At 44.8% G+C, this 18,411-nt stretch overlaps 1 protein-coding gene across 2 annotated transcripts in view; it reads right to left on the bottom strand.

Moving 5' to 3' along the window:
• The window catches only part of TMEM62 (transmembrane protein 62), a 74,743-nt gene that overhangs the window by 15,642 nt on the left and 40,690 nt on the right, over positions 1 to 18,411 (bottom strand). Inside the window, exons 4-9 of one of the 2 annotated variants that reach the window (XM_060262301.1) lie at positions 15,654 to 15,699; positions 15,071 to 15,212; positions 11,032 to 11,156; positions 7,523 to 7,645; positions 5,109 to 5,264; positions 3,015 to 3,174 (exon numbers count right to left, since the gene is read on the bottom strand). In XM_060262301.1, the coding sequence (XP_060118284.1) occupies positions 3,015 to 3,174; positions 5,109 to 5,264; positions 7,523 to 7,645; positions 11,032 to 11,156; positions 15,071 to 15,212; positions 15,654 to 15,699 (752 nt within the window). Of the gene's footprint in view, positions 1 to 3,014; positions 3,175 to 5,108; positions 5,265 to 7,522; positions 7,646 to 11,031; positions 11,157 to 15,070; positions 15,213 to 15,570; positions 15,701 to 18,411 lie in introns of those variants that run through there. The other variant, XM_060262302.1, reaches the window with a different exon arrangement.

Below are 18,411 nucleotides of genomic sequence, written 5' to 3'. Positions count from 1 at the left end.
TAATAGGAAGTGGGGGAAGTTTCTTCGGTTTTTGACTGACCCTACAGTCTCACCCCAACGGATACCGGTGATTTTCAAATTTTTGTTGTCCTTGGTGGATGCTGGACTTTCCTTTTCTTCTATTAAAGTTTATTTATCAGCAATATCATCGTACCATGAATCTGTTGAGGGGCATTCAGTTTTTGCTCACCCTCATTCGAAACAGTTTATGAAAGGACTGGTCAGGTTGCATCCTCTGTCTAGATCACCTCCACAGTTGTGGGATTTGCCATTAGTATTGGATAGGTTGACTAGGCGTCCCTTTGAACAAATGGCAACCTGTTCCCTACAGCTTCTGTCCTGGAAGACTGCATTTTTGGTGGCAATCACATCAGCACGCCGTGTAGGGGAGCTCATGGCTATGCGTTGTGACCACCCATATTTAGTTTTTCATGAGTCCGGAGTGTCATTGGCTCCTGATGTTTCGTTTCTTCCTAAGGTGGTTTCCCAGTTTCACCTTAAGTTGGACGTTTGGCTACCCACGTTTTATCCCATGCCTTCCTCAGACGAGGAATGTCAGTGGCACGCTTTAGATGTTAAGCGTGCATTATTTTTTTACTTGAATCATTCTAAGAGTTTTTGTCAGGACCAGCATCTTTTTGTTTCTTATGCTGCTCCTAGATTGGGTTCAAAAATTTCATCTCAGCGGCTTTCGAAGTGGCTTACTGAGACTATTAAACTGTGCTATTTGCTGGCCAAGAAGCTGTTGCCTGGACTCATTCGTGGACACTCTACTAGAACGATGGCGACGTCGGTGGTGTTCCTGAAGGGTGTTTCCTTGATGGATGTGTGCAAGGCTGCCACCTGGTCCTCTCCGCATGCTTTCATGAAACGTTACTCTCTGGATGTACATGCTCAGCAGAGGACTCGTCTGGGAACTGCGGTGCTGCAAGCTGTCTCTTCTGGTTGACCGTCTTCCCGCCTCCAGGTATGTCTGGCTTGCTAATCTCCCATGATGTGAAGCACAGAGACCACGAAGAAGATAGACAGGCTGCTTACCTGTAACTGTAGATCTTCGAGTGGTCATCTGTGCATTCACACTACCCGCCCTCCTTCCCCACTGCTGACGGTCTCCCTATGGTAGGGGCTTCCAGCGGTCAGGAAGGAACTGTCAGGATCCTCGTGCTTGTGCCGGTGAGCATGCGTACTGGGACGCCTGCACATGCCCACTGGTGCTGAGCGCGAAAAAAATCCCGGGCTTTTTAGGTACCGATTCGAGGATCGGCGCAGGCACTCAATCCCATGAGTGTGAATGCACAGATGACCACTCGAAGATCTACAGTTACAGGTAAGCAACCTGTCTTTCCTGCCTGGCTCATTGGAGCCTTTAGGTCTGAGCTTGGGAACTAAGGGACAATGGGCAGTAGGATCCAAATCCCTGATGCCCTGCTCCAATCACAGGCCCCTACTGGTTTAAATGACCCAATGATGTCCTAGCACGGGAACCTTGAAATGTATATAGTTGGCCCCGTTGGCCCAGGAAAGCGGTCTTATAGTTCAGTCGTTACCATGCTGTAACAAATAAAGGGAGCTATGATCACTGTAATCACGTCTACTCCTTGCATTGAACCCACTATATTATACCTCCACACTCTGTTTCTGGCCTAGAGGAGTGGGATTAGCTGGTTCATCCTGTTGCCATTTTGGCCAGGTCTGTTAGCATCTCTTAAGAGGCAATCCAGGTGTTTCTGGAATGCCATGAGCTAATTTCCTCCCCTCCTCCTGCTTGCCTCTGAGCTGTGCAGATTTTTAAAAATGCTGCCTTGGCAGCAGGTGGCTCCACAGCAAAAGGGTCAGCACCAGTGTTCCCTCTAAGCTGAGTTAGTGTGAGCTAGGTCACAGTTTTTTTAGCATGTTTTTTAAAGCCTGTTTGCCACCTCCCCAGGAAGCAAGGCATTTCTCCATAGCAAGGCTTCTGATTAACTATTGTTAATTTGATTGGCTTATACAGTGGCACCACAGCACAAGGGTCAGCACCAGCGTTCCCTCGAAGCTGAGTTAGTGTGAGCTAGGTCAGTTTTTTAGCCTCTGGCACACACATTTTTTCTTTGCTAAGGAAAGATGGTCCTAGAGCAAGCTAATTCATGCAATAGCCAAATTGCTCACTCACAACTTTAATGCCAGTAGCTCACAAAGCAGAATTTTTGCTCACAAGACTCCACAGTTCACAAGACCGTTTTGTGGCACCCATTTTGTTGCTAAACCCAATATGGCATATCAGAATTCCAAATGTGCCCTTGGGCTCAAAATGTTGTACCATACTGGCATTATGAAGGGCAGGATGTGCTTATACATCCTTGTATATTGCAAGGATCCTGAGATCTTTGTCTGGGTTACTCAGTGTCAAGGGCAGAGAGCAGGTATTAACCCTCAGTGTCCCAAATGCAGAGAAAGTATCCCACATATGCCTGAATAGCAACCATTCTGTTGCAGCAGAGATAAAAGGGTAAATTTGGTGATGCTGCTTATGTGTTCCTTGTCTCTGGTGATCCCAACCACTAAGGCTGCTCCTACCTGTAAAGGCTTATCCTGAGTTCTGCTTCTTGATCATGTTAGAATGTGACAGTAATGCTAGAAGACAGCTACACACACACAAACTCACCCACATTATATATATATATATATATATATATATATATATATATATATATATATATATATATATATATATATATATATATATATATATATATATATATATATATATATATATATATATATATATATATATGAGACCGATAATTTACAAAGGTCTTCACATTTTTGCTAACTCTCATCTACCTTTAAAACAACTCTATGCCATATTCTCTACATTCCCATTTTAGAAAGGCTCAAATATCTTGTATCCAAATTCATTCATTGAAGTTTTACAAAGGAGCAAAAATGAATCTAGGTCTTCTAAGTCAAACCAAGAGTCTTTGAAAGCTATAAAATATTATAAGACAAAAAATAAGCTGCAGGAACAGAGAGCTCACCTGAACTGTCACATTTATTTGATGAAATCCTTGACTGTAGCTTTGGGGGTTCCATCTCAGTACATAGAGATGTCCAGACACCTGAAGAGCCTCACCAAGATGGATGCCGTCAATACTGACCTTGACAAACTTGATAGGAGAAGGAGAGAAGGCCAAAATTCTAAGAAGAAGAAATAAGCCAGTATACGGGGGACTTGTTAAAATTGTATCACAATTACTGTGCTTTTTAAACAATCACGATGTCATATTTCCTTATATGTAACTAGAGATGATTTCAACTGGTCTATGAAATGATGCTTGTCTCTGGATGGTCCAACATCAGAATTCGTGGTATGACAAAACAGAGGTGTCACTCATTTGTTATGCGGGTCAGATCTAACATAAATGTCACTTTGTCAGGCCAAGCCATGTGTGCCATAAAACGTTACATGAGGTACCAGAGATATAAATTTTATAAAGGTGATTTCAGATGTTGAATGGCAATAGCAGGCAAATGACAATAGCAAACTTGATTGGATTAGGTGTGATATGCAGAGTGGTAATAGGCGTGGAGATACCAGTGTTGTTAATGAGATGGGAAACCTAGGTCTCAATTCCATCCAGGAGGATTCAGTCCAGGAGGATGCAAAGAATAAATGGGCATAAGTCTGACATTAGAAACCAGAACATTCAGTGGCTGACCTAAGAGGAGCAGTGCTTATATAAAGGGTAATAGAGAGTGCAGAAAGAGAGATTAGAAAGAGAGACTGCTGAATTGCAATTGATAACGAAGCACAAGACAATGCATCCTCCTAGACTGAACTGAGAGCTAGTTTTCCTGTTTCATTACCAATGTGTGCTATTATCATTTGGCATCTGAAATCACCCCACTCTCCAATATATAAGGACCAATCAAAGTGTTCTAATCAGGGACTTTTTGAAAGAAAATAAATCCAGAGAAATCTAATCTTTTTTTTTACAACTTCAGAATAAGCCAAAATAATTTACTCACTATACATTGTGTTTGTCAGAAGAATCCATCCATCCATCCATCCATCCATCCATCCATCCATCCATCCATCCATCCATCCACCCTCCCTCCTTCCCTCCCTCTGAAGAAGTGTGCTTGCATGCAGACAAAAGCGTATACCTAGAATACAATGTTGTTGATCCTGAAGCTGCCATCATGGGATTCCAACTTTGTTTTCTCTCTTTCTTTCCTCCCCCTCCCTTCATCCCCAAAAGAGGAGGAACAGGCCCAGAAAAGGAAGCAGAAGGGGATTTTTTTTGGGGGGGGGGGTTGTGTGTGTGTGAGAGAGACAGACAGACACAGACAGAGGCTTGTCTTAGTATCTCTCTCTCAGGAAGCAGCCACAGATGTCTGTGTGTGTGTGTGTGCATGCAGGGAGGCAGCAGGGAGTGAAGAGCCACTGAGGGAGCTGGAGGAAAAGAAGCTACAGTGCAGCTGCAGTAGCAGCCCTGGAAAAGGAAGTAAGAGAAGGAAGTTGCTCAGGGGCCATATTTGAGCCCGGTGTGAGAAGGATGAGGCCCATGGATTGCATGCTTGACACCCCTGTGTAAAATATTCATTTTTAAATTGGTTTTAAAATACATTAAATATTGCCTTTATACATGGTTAACAAACTGATCAAGGACCTGGTTAAAAGTGAAGGTTACCTTTCCTGTGCACTGTACACACAACACAAGGCTATCCTTTAAACAGTCTATTGCAATTACGAAGGAGAAGGAGATTCGATTTATACTCTGCTTTTCGCTAGCCAAAGGAGTCTCAGAGTGGTTTACAATCTCCTTTCCCTTCCCCTCCCCACAACAGACACCCTGTGAAGTAGGCAGAGCTGAGAGAGCTCTCCAAGAACTGTTCTTGAGCAGAACAGCTCTAAGAGTTATGACTGACCCAAGGTCACTCCAGCAGCTGCATATGAAGGAGTGGGGAATCAAATCCAATTCTCCCAGATAAGAGTCCCTGCACTTAACCACTACACCAAACTGGCTCTCTGAAAGTACTTACTAAGAATACACAAACACTCACTAGACACATATAATCATGGGAACTTTTAAAAAGCTTCTAAAAGCCTCAACACATCATCAAGTTACCTGATGTGGGTAGAATGAAGGATTCTCTGTAGAGGTTCATGAGCAGAGCTACTATAAAGGGATGGCTTGGGATTGGTGACAAGAACTACAGGCCATTCCTCAAAATTCAGGTCCGCAAAACTGAAGAGATCATGATCAAAAGCAAGAATCCTGAACCTAATGTTAAATAATAATAAGCAATACATTTTAGACAACAAGGCACAATCTCAGGACAGACGAATCACAATACTGAGGTTGAAATTACAGCACTCTTGTGCAAAACATATTTAGAAATTTCTACAGCAAATACAGGCTATGCATATTTAGAAATTTTCCCATTTCAGATTCTGAACATTAAATAAGGAATGCTAACAGAAAATAGAGAGAGATTGGATTTATACCCCGCCCTTCACTGGGACGTCTCAGTGGCTTACAGTCTCCTTTTCCTTCCTCTCCCCACAACAGACATCCTGTGAGGTAGGTGGAGCTGAGAGAGCTCTGACAGAAATTGCTCTTGAGAGAGCAACTCTGACAGAGTTGTGACTCACCCAAGGTCACTCCAGCAGTTGCATGGGGAGGAGTGGGGAATCAAACTTGATTCTCCCAGTTAAGAGTTCATGCACTTAACCACTACACCAAACTGGTGTACAGATATACAAATATATATTGTGTTAAAGAATGCTATCTGCACTGAAGGTTTCAAGTTAGGATGGCATACATAGTTAGACCTTAATAACAGTATTAGGGACAAGCATGAACATAAAAAAAGGTGGTTCATTCATTTTGGGGTTCAGGGCAGCCCCCAAACCAAACTGAGACAAACGGGCCCCACCTGAACCAGTCTTCAAAGGGAGAAAGGGGCCGAGATGGCTTTGGAAGGGACTCTCTTCTATCCTTTCCCCAGCTGTGGCTCACCCTGGCCAGAAGAAAGGAGCGGGGATCGCCTTGGAAAGGACTTTGCTTTTCCCTTTCTCCTGGCACAGCTTGCTGTGGCTGGGAGAAAGTGGGCAGTGTTCACCCTGGAAGGGGCTCACTTCCATCTTTCTCCCAGCCATGATTGCCCTGGCAAAGAGAAATGGGGAGGGGAATCATCCTGTGCAGCTCTCTCTGCCAGCTCAGCAGTCTTGGGCTTGCTTCTGCAGCCTCTTTAAACTAGACAGAGGAAGACAGAGGCAGCTGAGCCAGTGCAGAGAGCCTTCTGTGTGCCTAGCTGCCGCCCAGTTTAAAGGGGCTGCAGAAGTGAGCCCAAGACTGCTGGCATTAGTCATTAGTAAGGACTTTAAGTCTAACATAGCTGTCTCAAAAGGTAAAAGAAATGTGCAGTTTTTGCTCTTCCAGTGGTACAGAATTCAAATATTTTCACTCAAGGAAATACTTCAACTTTCTCAAAAACCCAAAGAGCAATAAATTGAGTTAGATCCTAAGGATGTGTAAACAGAAGATACTAACACAAGAACATACATAAACTATGATTCTTCAGACTTTGTTTTGCAACTTCAGCTGGATTCATAGCAGCTGCCATGAATGTCCCCTCTATGCAGAATTAGGTCTTCCTTGCCTCAGTCTAATACTGATTTCTCACTAGCATTGGTCCCTTCCCCCCCTCAGGCTTCTGTTCCCCCCCCCCCTCCATGCAAGTGATCAATTTCACACCAGCTGCTCCACAGGCAAATTTTGACGCATGACTCCCTCCAGTTTCCCTCACAGTTTCTTAATCCTTAAAAGACATCATCACAAAGCCACAACTGGAGGGAGCCATGTGTCAAAATGCACCCACAGAGCAACTGGTGGGAAATCAATCTCTTGCACTGGGGAAAATGCTAGTGAGAAATCGGTGTAAGCCTACAGTTCCCTAAACTTATCCTACAATGTTCTGGTGAACAGGTTATTATGGCCATATTCTTCTCCTGAGGTCCTAGTATGTGATTTGGAACAGGTCAATGCCAATTCCAAAGCACTTTGTTCCTGAGCAATGCAGTTTCCTTGAAGTCACAAGAGGCTCAGAGTTTGGTCACCCCAATTATATTCTAAAACAGAAATGATCAGACAGTGTTTTGGCACACATTCCAAGGCCATCATAACTAAAACAGTATGGAAACCTACTTCCCAAAGTTAATTAATACAGTGTGAAGGTGTTAACCTTCAAGGTGTAATCTTTCTAGATCAGGTGAAAAGAGGAAAGACCAAAACAGCAAGGGGCATGTGTGAGTGGACTAACTACAACAATTAGCCATCTAATCATTTACACACACACACCTCTTCCTCGTCTGTCTCCTAAAAAGCTGCACATTTACAAGCAGAAATTCAAAACTTTTCACATTTACTGAGATTTCATATAATCAGATGTTCAAGAATTCTCCAAGTACAAACTGATGGAATGATTCTTGTGCTGATCACATCACTTTAAAATTTGAAGAACTGGAATTTTTTCTTACTTTCGATTATCTTTCCAGTCTCCCAGCTCCAGTTCTAGAGTGCCATGATGGTGCTGAGTATGTAGGACTGGCATCAGACCACCCAGTGTATGGAGGTGTCCACACAAATAGGCTGTAGCGGATCTAATCAAAGTATCATAGTTATTGTTGGGTTTGGAGAAGGAATAGTTACAGATCATGAAAAATAAAGTATCGTTGGGTACTTTCAGTTATGTAATATTATATAGTACTCTTTTTGGTTTATATGGGATGAGGGAAAATAGGTTTCAAGTAGGAGGAATGCAAAATACTTATTGCAAATCTTCTCTTAGCAGTATAGGTTTGGGGTGATTCGTAACCAAGCAGGGATAACAAGATTTTCAGAGCTGCTTGCTCTGAAATCGGAGCACTATAGCAAACACTGCTTCTAAAAAGGGATTTTTCCCTGCATGAACAGCAGGATAATTATGATCTCATATTTTTATGCATAGCTTGATAATCTCCAAGTATATAGAAATCACTATCTATGATAAGCCTGATTTTGCTGCTTATAGGACTGGTACAGGTCACTCATTTCAGCACTGGATATAGCTATAATATAATGATAATCATGTGGGTAGAAGAGCATTCACTAGTTAATAGTGACTTACAAGTTGGAGACCTGAAACAAACAGTGGATGGATAAATTGTTAGAAACCCTCAGGGCTTTTTTTGAGCAGGGACCCACAGGAATGCAATTCCTGCTGGTTTGGTGTCAGGGAGTGTGGCCTAATATACAAATGAGTTCCTGCTGGGCTTTTTTGTAGCAAAACAGTGATGATATTAGGGAATGCAGCTTAATATGCAAATGTGTTCCTGCTGGGCTTTTTCTACAAAAAAAGCCATTATTGTAGTTATTTTTCTGGGGAAGATTATAATTTTGTAGATAAACACATGTTCTTGGCCAGCACATGAAGCAACTTATGTGCAAAAGCTCACAATACCCATGTTTTTCTCTGGGTGTTAGGCTCAAAGCATTGACCATGAGATTTCTGTAATAAATGACAATAAATCAAAAGCAGGTTTGCACCTTATAGATACACAGCTGAACAGCATATTCAAGAATGATATAGCACAGACATTGTCTCCAGATTCTGATGCAATAATTCAGAGCAAAAGGTGTCAGTTATCAGAGACTGGTAAATAAACAAAATATTGCAGAACTGATAATCTTGTAAGCATGTTTTTAAGTTTTAAAAAAATCTTTGTGTTTGTGTTCCTTATAAAGTTTCTATCTCTGCTACCTGGCATTAAATTTTATGACACACATGGCCCAGCATGACAAGGTCTCATTTAGATCAGATCTGTCCCTCATAACAAATGAGTTCAATACCCCTGCTCTTGGGCCTTCCTCAGTAGCCACAACATTCTAGCAGGAACTCATTTGCATACTAGGCCACACCCCTGATGTCACCATTGTTCCACACAGAGGTTTTTTGTAGAAAAAGCCCAGCAGGAACTCATTTGCATATTAGGTCACACCCCCTGACACCAAGTCTGCCAGAACTGTGTTCTTGTGTGCTCCTGCTAAAAAAAGCCCTGACTACAACTCTTATGAGGCAGTACAAGAGTACAGAGACAGCAATGTATAGTGGTCAGTATCAGCCTACTTATATGGGAAGCCTAGGTTAAAATCCCCAGTCTGCAAACGAAAAGTGCTGGGTGAACTTTGTCTGGACACATACTCTCAGCCTAATCCACCTCACTGGCTTGTTGTTATTCCTCATCTAAATAGTTCACATTGCTTTCCTATAGAGAAAGACTGGATCATGAAGGCATGAAAGAGAAAAGGGGGAGGCAAACCCAGTTGTACCCAGGACAGCCCTGGCATAACAAATCAAAACAGACACTCTCTGAAGCAAGGCAAAAAACTGATACCTTGAATAAAACTTTGTTGGTCTTAAAGGTGCTTTCTTTGTATCTCTCCTGTGGGATCAAGGGAACCGGGCAAAGGAAGCTGTGGCTCTTCCCCTTCTTCCCAGGAAATGAGAAGGGGGGGGGGAGACTCAGCCAATGGAGGGCAGAGAGGCTTGGCTCAATAGCTCTGCTGTGCAATTGAGAGAGACTGGAAAGGACTTAAAAGGCATGAATAGAGAGAGGGACAGAGGAATTGTGTTTTACCCATTTCTTTTGAATCCCTTGCTCAATCTGGTGCTGTGCTGAAGTATGCTTGTGAACATTTTCTTTTCAATAAACGTGTTATAACTTTTGTTGCTAGTAGTGGATCTCTGTAACACATAGACATCCACCATCTTAGACACGCTATAAGAGGAGAACCAGGGGGGAAGGCAGGCAGTTGACAAGTGGCCCAAGGGCGGACTAGGCAGCCCCTGTGGTGACCAAATGCTAGGCAGTAGGAGACACAGAGGCAAGGCCTCAGAACTTCAAAGGGAAGCTGGGTGTCCTGACCCTCCCTGCAGGCAAACCATACAAAGGTCAGGTGGTGACGGCAGGTTACTGGAGAGAGAGATAAAAGCTTCTTCAGGTATTGAGAAAAAAACCTTGGAGGGCAGTATAGAACAAGGACTGCAGGCTAGAGCAGGACCTTTCAGCCACAAACCCATTTCCATAAGCATAGTCAGGTTTGTAGTGATGTGAGGTAGTGGCCTCAAGGAGCAGATTCAGTGGGTCACAGCCTCTGCTACCTCACCATTACCATTGTCCCACCCACTTGTGAGTTGGAGCAGCTAATGTTCATTTCCCAGAAGTATTTAAATATTTTGAAGCTTGTTCGTTCTTTATATATTTCTTGGAAATGGGGAGGGAAGGATTGTTAGTTGACGTAATCCATAAGCAGGGATGGTGAGAGACGGGAAGGGCATAGTGAGAGCAGGGCCGGCCCTAGCCTTTCTGGCGCCCTAGGCAGCACAGCTCCGTCCCCACCCCGAGTCACCAGGCCTGCTGCCTACTCACAAGTAGCCCCAGCAGGTGCAGGGCTACTTGTGGGAAGGGGGGTGGCGATGGCAGGGAGGGAAGAGGCAGGCAGGCAGAAAAACTAGGTGCCCCCCTTCAGAGTGTGGTGTGACTCGGCCCGGCCCTACTGGCTTCAACACGGCCGGCTTCTTATCCTTCTTTGAAGATCGCACTGGAGGAGGCTTCTCCCCCTCCTTTCTGGAACCAGGAGGGAGGGGGAGCAAAGCTTCCTCCAGTGAAGTCTTCAAAGAAAGATAAGATGCTGGCTGTGTCGAAGCCGGTAGGGCTGGGCCTCAGCACAGCACGCTCTGATCATCGGGGGGGGGGGGGGCTTGGAAAGGAAGGGAGGGAAGGAAAGGGGCAGTGCCGGCAGCGTGGGGGAGAGAGGCAGGCAGGCAAACTAGGCGTTTGTCATGAGCACCAGGGGGGAGCCTAATTTGGTGCCCCCTCCCTCCCGGCACCCTAGGCTTAGTTTGCCAAGTGGGCAAGCAGGCCCTGAGTGAGAGGCAAACAGGGTGGCAGCCTCAGGCAGCTTCTCTTGTTGAACCACTGCTTTCTACAAGCGAAGAACAATTTACCTCATAATCATCCGTATTCCTGGTGATGGAGAGATAATTGTTGAAGTGGGATAGTGACCAAACCAGATGGTGTGGTTACTGTCATGACTTTCTGTAGCCAGCAAAGACAGCTCTTCCATTTGATTCTAAAATGAAATAACAGAGCAAACATTTTGAAAGCATATCAGTGGCATAGACTTAAAAAGACTGGGCTTTTAAGATCTCAAGACTGCAACACTAAACACACCTAAGCGCGAGTTTGAGTTTTGAGTAAGCATACATTAGATAAAGCAAACACGCATCAGATAGGGCTGTAAAATACATACCAACAATTGTTCTGTAAATGTGTACATTGTCACTTGATATTTGAATTTTTTAAAATTAATATATTATTATTTTTAGTTCTGGGAAAGTAAGGCTGTGAAAGATGTCCATCACATTCCAGAGAATCATTTGCATAGTGGACCCTCTGACTCCCTCCCCTGTTTGGTATCGGAGGTCCCCCTTCCTATGTTCATTTGCAAACTGCTTTTGAAGCTCAGAGTTTCAACAGTGAACTTGAGAGTATTATTTTGCTAACTGTGGCAGCAATGCAGATAAGGGGGCAGCACTCATGCGTCATGCATTAAAATAAAGGGAACAGAGTCAGTACTAATGAACAAAGCACAGCAGTCTTAAAAGGCAGTAGATCTGCTATCCACCCTGCCAGAACAGCTGCTTACTCCTTGGTACATTCTCACTAACCTGCCTGGAGGTAAATGCCACAGATGGAGTACTTTAATGGCATTTTCTTGAAAACTTATACTCACTGAAAAAGGTTAACCAACATAGAAAAGAAGATACCATACTTTATCATCTAAGTCAGGGGTGGCCAAAGGTAGCTCTCCAGATGTTTTTTGCCTTCAACTCCCATCAGCCCCAGCCAGCATGGCCAATAGCTGGGGCTGATGGGAGTTGTAGGCAAAAAACATCTGGAGAGCTATTGTTGGCCACCCCTGATCTAAGTCATGCCCTACTGCCTTATACCATCTTTAACATAGCTCTGGCTAGAGCACCATGTACATGTACATAGCAGCTTATCTACATATCTTATTCCCAACTGTGGCCCCTATATGTAGATACATATTTCCACAGACAAGGACCATATGGGGGGGTAAAGAGATTTTTCTGCACACTTGGGGCACTCCCCAGGTGTGCAGAAAAATCTTACATCTTAAAAAAAAAAACCTATATGGGGGGTGTTTAAATCCCCCTCAAAGTAAAACAGCATTCCCTGTGCATGCACTGAGAATGCACTTATTGCTGGAACTGTGGCAGAGGTAGGAAATAGCAGCTTCGAGGGAGACTAAAGGCTGGGAGCTGCACAGAGCTCACTGCTGATGTTGAGGGGAGGGGAGAAGCCTTGGCAGGCTCGGTGGCTGGGAGCCACACATGACCCATCACCATTGCCACTGTTATGGTGGGGGGGGGGAGAAACTTCAGTGGGTCGGGCAGCTGGGAGCCACACAAGACTCACCACCAGTGTTCCCTGGTGGTTAGTGTGAGTTAGTGTCAGCTAGCTCAGGTTTTTTAGCCTCTGGCTCACAACTTTAATGTCAGTAGCTCACAAAAATAGAAATTTTGCTCACAAGACTCCACAGCTTAGAGGGAGCACCACCATTGCTGCTGTTGGGGGGAGGAGCTTCGGTGGGCCGGGCAGATGGGAGTCATGCAGGGAATAGCCCCCTGTGAGTATTGCAGGTCTCCACTTGTCTACATACTAATAGCCACAAGAGGGCTTATCTGCTCATATCCAGTGTTCTCTCTAAGCTGAGTTAGTGTGAGCTAACTCACAGATTTTTAGCCTCCAGCTAACACATTTTTGTCTTAGTTCAGGAAGGATGACCCTGGGGCACACGAATTTATGCAGTAGCTCACAACTGTAATGCCAGTAGCTTACAAAGTAGAATTTTTGCTCACAAGACTCTGCAGCTTAAAGGGAACATTGCTCATATTCACCAACTGAGTCCACATTGGGAGAACAGATATTTTTCTCCAAATTTAGGGACCCCCCCCCCCAAGTTGCAGAAAAATATTAACGCTCTGCCAGAAAGACCAGGACGTTTTTTTAAAAACTGCTACAGTGGGGGAAGGGAAGAGGATGGGAAAAGCATTGCTAAAGACACAGCTAGATGAAAGGAATCTCCCCCCCCCCAACACACACACATCACCTCCAGTGCTTCTTCTCCCTGCAATCTGGCCAGTCAGAAGCAGGCAGGAAAGTTTTAAAAGAGTAGCTGAGCTGGTAGCTAAAGAGGTGGAGGAGAGAAGGAGCCTCCTCACCCATACTTGGTAGCTGCTGATTCAACTGTCTGGGGTGTGTTTGTGTGTTTGCTCCCATTCACATGTCTCCAGAGCTGCTTCTCCCTGCACTCCGGCCAGTTAAAAGCTGGTGGCGACAGCTGAGTCAGGCATGCAAGTGGGTGAGGAGGTTCCTGCTCAGCCCTCTCTACAGCCGCTAGCTCAGCTGTCCTTTAAAATTTCCCAACTTCTAATTAGTCAGACTGCGGGGAGAAGGAGCTGAGCAAAGATTTCTCCTGCCCTTAACCCCCCATTCCAGTATTACTTCTCCCTGAAGTCTGACCAATTAGAAACTGGGGGGAAAGTTTAAAAAGACAGCTGCTGAAGCTCCCATGGTGGGAAGATAGGAAGATAAAAGAGGAGGGGGTGGGGAAGAGGTTGCCTGAGAAAGGATGGTGTGAGAAAAAGAGGAGGGAATTGAAAAGGGGTGGGGGGACTAGAGGAGGAAGATTGTCTGACAGTGGGTGGGAAGAATGACATAGAAGGGGCAAGGGTAGAAAGGGGGGAGACAAAAGATTGATAAATAAGGGGTGGAGGGAGAGAGAAAGGGGGAGCATTAATAGAAAAGGGGAGGAAGAAGGGAGGAGGGATGCAAAGTTGGAGGAAATGCCCCCTGCCTGCAAGTTTCTTGCAGATTCCCACTTGTAATCAATAGATAGTGAACAGTTACTTCCTGAGCGGTAGACTAGACAACAGCAAGAGTCAAGTAGCTAACTTAAAGACTAACAAAATTTGTGACAGGGTATGAACTTTATGAGTCACTGCTCACTCACTGCACACTAGAAGAGAGCATGAAAGCTCATACCTGAAACAAATGTTGTTAGTCTTTAAGGTTCTACTGGACTTTTGTTCTTTTCTATTTCTACAGACATACATACACAAATCTTTATCTCATAGAATCATAGGGTTGGAAGGGACTTCCAGGGTCATCTAGTCCAACCCCCTGCAAAATGCAGGAAATTCACAAATACTTTCCTCCACCCTGTTACCCCAGCTCCATACTCAGTAGCTGGCAAAAAAACCCCAACCCAACACTCCAGGATCCCTAGCTAAACTGGTCTGGAGAAAATTGCTTCCTGACTCCAAAGAGGCAATCAACATTTCTTTAGGTATGTAAGAAAGATCTATTTATGTCCTGAAGAAATGAGAACCTCAAAGCAATTTAATTCTCTCCTGGGCTCTCCCTTGAACCTTTAATGATCCCAAAGCATCAGGGCTGCAACAACTCATGTGGCTATTTTCCCCTGCCTATTTCTCCTACCACCTATTATCCCAGGCATATCCTTCATAGACATCAGTACTAGGTTTTAAACATAACTCATAGTGGATCAGCAAACCAAACCAGTGTAAAATGCAGGGCTTTTTTTGGAGCAGGAATGCACAGGAATGCAGTTCCAGCTGGTTTGGCATCAGGGATGTGGCCTAATATGCAAATGAGTTCCTGCCGAGCTTTTTCTACAAAAAAGCCTGGCTAAAACATTTATCTCAGTCTGCACCTGAAATACACACACACAAAAATTACTACCAGATCCAGAAGAATAGCATAAGGAAAAAAACTGGTAACAAACAGAGGAATCCAAATAATAATTGATAAGAGTCATAGCACAAATTACTATGTATATTGCTCTAAATATTTCACAGATTTTATATCTTACGCAGTTGTCAGTAAAATCTTAAGGCTCCATTTTATACATCAGACAATGACTGCCTTTTACGTTACCGCTTTTAAAATTCCAAAGAAATTGTAGGGTCTTTTGGGACCTGGAACAAGGGTTGCATCAGCACAGATAAAAAAGTATTTGCCAAAAGATGTGTGGTGGATGTAATGGAAGGAGCCATCCTTATGCCATGCAGAGTATTTCCTGCCAAAACAAGAAGTGGATATCACAGTCAGAAAAGTTTGGAACAAGAAGAGAAGTGAACATTTCCCCACTAGCAGCCCTTTAAGGCTAGAAGTGAGAGAAGCAGAAGCAGCACTGTACTTTTCCTCAATTCAGTACAGCCCTATTTCTAATACAGACAGGCACATTAGGGTTTTCCCACTTCAGCCTCAGAAGGAGCAAAAATGGAGAAGCAGAGCTGCACATAATACCAGAATGGTGGCAGCAGCAAGGGAGGAAGAAGCAACAGCACTGAGCAAAAGGGAGGTGTGGGTGGCTACCTTCTAAACTGTTATTTGTAGAACTACTTTAAGCATCATATTTCCTTAAAAATAGATACCTTGTTCAAACAGAATGTCTCTGTCCACCACACAATTAAGTTTCCTTCTGGGCTTCTGAGTTTACCACAGCACACAGGCTTACCTATAGTAATTCTTGACACTGTCCAGACTTGGAATGTTGAACGAATCTGCAGTGAGAATTCCAAACAATATTAAACAATATTTCAAAACAAACTTAGGATTGTGAGAACTGAAGGATGGGGGACAAGTCAGGTTTACACATGTTGACTGTAATGATAGATCCAGGTGGGCAGCTATGTTGGTCTGAAGCAGCAGAACAAAGTTCAGTGGCACCTTTATTTATTTATTAATTATATTAGATTTATATCCTGCCCACTCTACGAAGACTCAAGGCGGGTAACAACATAAAATAACAATGTTAAAACAGTAAAACAGTCAGATAAAATCACAATGGTGCTACTTCATCTACTCAAGTAAGATCATATAGTATTTTCCTTTTTCCAAAGCAGTCAGATCCTAGGCAGATGGTGCTAATGTCAGATAGATCCAGGTGAGATGGCAGCCCTCTCCCGTTAAATGTCATATGCCATCCAAAACAATTCAGTCTTGCAGGCCCTGCAGAACTGCGATGAGTCCCGCAGGGCCCTGATGGCTTCTGGGAGAGAGTTCCAGATTGTTGAGGCTGCCACTGAGAAGGCTCTTGCTCTGGTGGTATTGAGCCTAGCCTCTTTTAGCCCAGGGACTGCCAAAAGATTTTGAGAACTTCATCGAAGTGCTCTCTAGGGAACATGTGGGGCAAGGCGGCCCCACAGATAAATAGGTCTTAGGCCAGATAGGGCTATGAAGGTTAATACCAGAACCTTGAAATGGACCCGGTATGCAATAGGCAGCCAGTGCAGTGCCCTTAGCACAGGGTGGATGTGCTCCGCTGTGGAAGCCCCATTAGTAGCCTGGCTGCAGCATTCTGCACCAGCTGCAGCTTCCGAATCTGAGTCAAGGGCAGTCCCATATAGAGGGCGTTACAGTAATAAATTCTTGAGGTGACCGAGTCATAGATCACCATTGCTAAGTCACCATGCTCAAAGTAGGGGACCAACTGCCCTACTTGCCAAAGATGGTAAAAAGTGGCTATGGCAGTGGCTGCTACTTGGGCCTCCATAGTTAAGGAGGGCTCCAAGAGCACTCCCAAGCTCTTAACCTTTGGTGCTGGCATCAATTGTCAGAACTTGAAGAACTTCAAACGAGACCCATTGCTTTGTTGCAAAAAAGTCTAGGACGTTTATTAAGAACTGTGTTCAGAGAAGGCACAAGTTGAGACTGATAACAGTCTCAGCGATTGATACATTCTTTATGCAGTTGTTACAGAAACAATAAAACCATTTCTCACACTCTGGGAGACAGTTGTCCGTTCTCAGGGTTTCTTATCAGTCAAAGGGAGGAAGGAGTCCTGCTGTGAGATTCTAGCAGGCCAGCTTCAAAGGACACCTGCAGATGTTTTCCAGAGGCTATCTGTCACCCTTCAGTGGTTACAGTTTGTTTGAAATGTAAAGCATTGAGTTAGTGGCTCTGGTTACAAGGACACAAGGTTAGTATACAATTACAATATGGAGTCGGTCAGGCTAACATTACCCAGCTTGGCAAGCAAGATAGTTACAAGTTCTGACATACTGCCCCCCCTAAGCTTTCGCTAGGGGCTTGTGTGGGTACAGTAGGTGGAATCTCTTGAGCAATTGCAGGGCAGATACATCACTGGCTTTGACCCACTCATCGCAGCTAGGAGGAAAGTACTTCCACCTTATTAGATAGTACAATACCCCCCTCTGTACCCTGGAGTCTAAGATCTCCTGCACCTCATGGTGGCTCTGGCCCTTCACTTGAGTAGCTGGTGGCTCTAGAGGGCGAGGGTGCCAGGACGTAGCTCCAGGATCTTTGCGAAGAAGGCTGCAATGAAAAACAGGGTGGATCTTACTAAACATTTTGGGTAGTTCCAGTTCTACAGTTACTTCGTTGATCACCCGTTTTATTTTGAAAGGGCCTAAGTACTTGTACGCCAGCTTTCGACAGGTCTGATGAAGGGGGAGGTTTTTAGTTGACAGGAACACGCTCTCCCCTTCCTTCTTTAGTTCTGCTTTCTCCGCCCACCCCATTGAATAAAGTTTGGCTTTCGGTAGCTCTTGCCCGGGGATTAGTTCAATAGCACAGTCCGTAGGGCGGTGCAGGGGCAGTTCGTTGGCCTCCTCCTCACTAAACGCCCGCTTCAAGTTTCGGTACTCCCTGGGGATCGATTTAACTTCCTCTATGGTCAGGCAGAGCCTCTCGTTTTGCGGCAGGGGTTTGGGTCCCCACTCCCTCCGCCAATGGTGGTGCTCACACCTCCAGTCTGGGAAGTTAATGATCTGAGCTGCCCACTGGATGTCGGGCTGATGCCTGGCTAGCCACCCCGCTCCCACCACTACGTCGAAGGAGGACGAGGGGGCTATCACGAATGTCTCTATCCCCCAGTGTTCTTCTGTCCCCACCGGCACTGCCTGAGTCTCCTCTGTGCAGGGCTCCCCCTTCATCACCGTCCCGTCCATCTGCTCGAATTGGATCGGGTGGGGCAGGGGAGATCTGGCTAGCCCTAGCGCTTCCACTAAGCGGGGGGTTATGATGTCCCTGGTGCACCCTGAGTCTATTAAGGCCCGGGCATGCATGAATCATTTTAAATTGTGGTTCAGTAAAGTCACGGCCATAAATAACAGTTCCCCGGTTATTCTCACCGTCATTGGTGCCGTCGTTTCTCGGACCTGCTTTGCGGCACCTATTAAAGCAGGTCGCTGTCGTTTCCTGCCGGTTCGGGGTCCCAGGACTCCTCGCTCGACCCCTCGATAGTTATAACA

Source organism: Heteronotia binoei, chromosome 21 (assembly GCF_032191835.1).
Source record: "Heteronotia binoei isolate CCM8104 ecotype False Entrance Well chromosome 21, APGP_CSIRO_Hbin_v1, whole genome shotgun sequence".
NCBI classification, from domain to species: Eukaryota; Metazoa; Chordata; class Lepidosauria; order Squamata; family Gekkonidae; genus Heteronotia; species Heteronotia binoei.
This window is presented reverse-complemented; position numbering and strand designations above follow the sequence as displayed.